Here is a 4,028-nt window from a genome sequence, read left to right as displayed (position 1 = left end):
TGCATCACTGTGTGGTACGGAGGCTGTACTGCCTCCTGCAGAAGGACCCTGCAATGCATAGTGAAAACAGCCAGCAAGCACCTCTGCCTTCCCTCACAGACATCTTCAACACCCACAGAGCCATGAGCATTGCTGATGACACCTCCCACCACACACACTCCCACTTCAGACTCCTGCCATCAGGGAGAAGGTATCAATCTTCAGGCCCACTCCACCAGACTTACAAACAGCTTCATCCACCAGGCTGTGAGGATGCTGAACAATGTCCATTACCTCCCCCCCTCTGCCCCTGGACTGTGACCCACCACAGAACATCAAAAGACTACCCCCTGCTGTTTGCACAAATTCAATACATTCCCACTTTTTGTTATATTACAGGTAAATCTGCTGCTGACTGTTGTGGAAACAAACAAAAAAAAACTACCTCTGCTGTTTTACCGTCTGTTATGTTATATGTAAATCTGCTGCTGACTGTTTTTTTTTTTTGCCAGGATATCTGCTGCTGTCAGTCACTTGCAATACTATCCATGTATACCTCATATGCTATTTGCACCTCATCACCAACATCCTGATGATGCTGAACCATCTGACAATCTCCTTTTATTGTTTGCACAACTGTCACTGATTGTACATGGTTTTGAGTCACAGCTTATTGGCTGTACTGTTTAGATTTATCCTAATTACGTCAATCCAGTTCTTATTCTATTCTATTCTACTTTATTCTATTTTAGTTCCTAAATGTTATGGCACCCAATACCAGGTGAGATTTTCTGTATGTCTTGCACATATGGTGAATTGACAGTAAAATCCTTGAACCTTGAACTTCTTCAGTCTTCATAATGTATGCAATGTGAATAAACCTCATATTATCAAAATTCATTCATATGGTCTAAAATGACTGATTGCGGCTTTAATCTCGCTGCTGCTCTACTCCAATATCAATCAAAACACAAGGTCACATTCGGTCTCGGTCTTAACTACGGCAAGACTGTGTTTTCAATTTCCCCATTGGTTTAATTTCCCGGGAAAATGTTATGATAATGAGGTCACAATCTACCAATCCCGATGCTGCAAATTCAGGCGGCTCTGCCGTCGATGACGACCAGTGAGAGGAAACTGTGCAATGCCATAAAAGGAAAATACTCCCGCATGCGCAGTGGTTTGAGTTTTGTTTGAAGTGAATTGCTGCCTGGAACTGCCCTATAAGCTGCAAAGTCGCCAAGCATTTGATTTTTGGTGTATATTTTCCTCCTTCGTTTAGTACCTCTATGCATCGTAGAGACTATGTTAGGCCATCACTATCCAAATGCCGAAAAGTCTCAACAACTGGTCAACTATGTGGAGGATTATCTGGAATGTGTGGAGTCCCTGCCTTTGGACATACAAAGAAATGTTTCCCTGCTTCGAGAAATTGATGCCAAGTATCAAGGTATTGTGTTTACACGTTTTTATCGGTCATTATAACTGCGTGTATAAAACTGGCAAACATTGACGGCAGTCCTAACACGGTGGGCTGAAATGGACAGGCGCGAGCCTTCTGTTCCCATTTTGTATGAACCGAGTGCCCCTTGTTGTCTCCTTCAACAAACAGCAGTGTGACCGACTACAGTGTCCACACTGAGCCGTGTTAAATAAACAAGACAGCCAGCGGACAGTTACCATAGTCCGCATATATTCCGTTCTGTTTTGTGTGCAACACCAAACTCTATGACAAAAATGTGAAATTTGACATTTCTTTCTTTCGGCATACGTGTACATACACATTTTGACCAGAGACGAGATATGTTGTGATTACTTTGTGTCCAGTGGCAAATTCGGCGTTAATATAGTCCAAAAACTAGCACTACATAATAATAAAACCCCAACTTTATCTTTAGGGACACACACACCACACAACGCGAACACCAGTGGAAACCATTACTAAATCTGGTCATTTGAAATACATGCTTCTTGTTTATTTAATGTAAGCCGACGTCCAGAACGTAGAGTTAAGATGTGTAGAAGATGACTCGTTGTATTCACTGCCGTTGTCTTCAGTGTAAACTGGTACCATATCCCATCCTGCACACGAAGGAGAGCTGTTCAACATTTCGTTTGTGTGCAGTATTTATCTGCTAATGTTTCTGGAAGCCTACGTTAAGGTAGTTAGCAATGCAGACGTTGATTCGTCAACAAAACCCTATTGTCGATAAGGTTAGAAGAATTTTGTTGTTAATGTTTTTGTTGAAACGGAGTGAGCTGCGTCTTAAAGCAGCTCCTGCTGTCAGTAAGTTCTCCGACACGATCGAAGACGAGAACAAACGCTGTGTGCATTAGCTTTGGATGATCTTTTTGAGCGAGATCACTCGTCTTTCCGATCTTGTGCCGTGTGTGCGCCGCATACCCTCCTCTTCCAGCTAACCCCCTTCAACACCGGACTGCCGTCACTTCCTGTGGGCGGGAGTTCGCTGCCGATCTGATCTCGTCCTCCAGCCTCTGCTTTACATGATCAGCTTCAGTTTCACTTCAACAAAAGTTAAAATGTCTGCTGAATACCTGCAAGATAGAGATGAAATTCATTCACCGCTTCTACATAAAAGTTCGTGTTTAATTTTTCACATACAGGGTGTTTAACACTGGAGCCAGTCATGTGTAGCTGTCATGTTCTTAAATATTCATAGCAAACACATTAAACATACGTTCAGAGACAGACACGGTACATCAGACTTAACCACACACACCTTTAATCGATTTAATATCATGTGTGGTATTCTTTCCTTATAGTGCTTCCACTTTTCAGATGAATGAATGAATCCTTGGCTTATTTTATGGAATAATGCAGTCAGAATGACTTGTCATTTAAATAGAGTATGCATTTGCTGTACATCACTAGAACTTGGTGAACACATGAATGTTTAATGAATGAAACAACAATAAATAAAGTAAGACTTAGAAATTTGTACAGTAACCCATTACTTTGTATTCTGCACTTTGCAGAGGTGCTGAAGGAGGTGGATGAGGTGTTTGAGAAGTACAAAGGTGAACAAGATGCAGCTCAGAGAAAGCGCCTGCAGATCCAGCTGCAGCGGGCGCTTATCATCAGCCAGGAGCTGGGTGATGAGAAGATCCACGTGGTGACCCAAATGACAGAGCTGGTGGAAAACCGTTCCCGCCAGATGGACTCCCACTCCCTGTGCCTGCAGGAGCCCAGTGAGGCTGAGCGGGTCACCACAGAGCGTCGCTCCTTTTTTTTTGCGCACATCGACCCGGCGCCCACGGCGCCAGCGCAACAGCGAGAGCCGTGACTCAAGCCACGCATCAGCTAATGGCTCTCTGGTGGATGACCCCGTGGAGGAGCTGTCCATCCCTCCATCACGTGAGAAGAAATCCAAGTCCTCAAAGAAGAAGAAGCGCAAGGCCAAACAGGAGCGAGACGCCTCACCGGTAGACTTTGCCATCGACCCTAATGAGCCCACTTACTGTCTCTGTGAACAGGTTTCTTATGGTGAGATGATTGGCTGTGACAATGACCAGTGCCCCATTGAGTGGTTCCACTTCTCCTGTGTGGGACTGACCTACAAGCCCAAGGGTAAGTGGTACTGCCCCAAATGCAGAGGGGACAATGAAAAGACCATGGACAAAAGCCTAGACAAGAACAGAAAAGACCGTCGGTCCAGGTAGTGACCTTCATCTTGAAGGCTTAGGACTCTGCGGTTTAGCTGACAACAGTACTTGTGGCTGTAAGTGCACAGCTGAACACCATTAGGGGCAGCACTTATTATTAATCAAGGACAAGTTGTGATTAAACCTGTGCTCTTAGTTCACTGATTGTGCCCACTGGCTCTAACTCTACTAGTGTCTGCAGGGAGTCCATCTGCTGCAGGAGTCATCAGCTTGAAGCCGCCATCTTCCTCGTGTTTTGGTTTTTGTGAGATTTTTTTTGTTTGTTTGTTTGTTTTTTGTTTCAGTCATGGGGTGAAAAAGGAGAGCATCATTTGGGTTGCTATCCCTCCTTCATTCTGGTTTAGGTCCTAATATAAAATGAAGCA

General features: G+C 44.1%; 1 protein-coding gene across 1 annotated transcript; it reads left to right on the top strand.

The window, feature by feature from the left end:
* Positions 1 to 1,140: 1,140 nt before the first annotated feature.
* Positions 1,141 to 4,022, top strand: ing2 (inhibitor of growth family, member 2). Its single transcript, XM_020594972.1, is given in 3 exon segments — positions 1,141 to 1,429; positions 2,977 to 3,232; positions 3,234 to 4,022. Coding segments are annotated over 3 exon segments (828 nt in total). The 5' UTR covers positions 1,141 to 1,284; the 3' UTR covers positions 3,661 to 4,022.
* Positions 4,023 to 4,028: the final 6 nt, after the last annotated feature.

The sequence above is a fragment of the Monopterus albus genome, unplaced genomic scaffold (assembly GCF_001952655.1).
Source record: "Monopterus albus unplaced genomic scaffold, M_albus_1.0 scaffold25.1, whole genome shotgun sequence".
NCBI lineage: Eukaryota > Metazoa > Chordata > Actinopteri > Synbranchiformes > Synbranchidae > Monopterus > Monopterus albus.
This window is presented reverse-complemented; position numbering and strand designations above follow the sequence as displayed.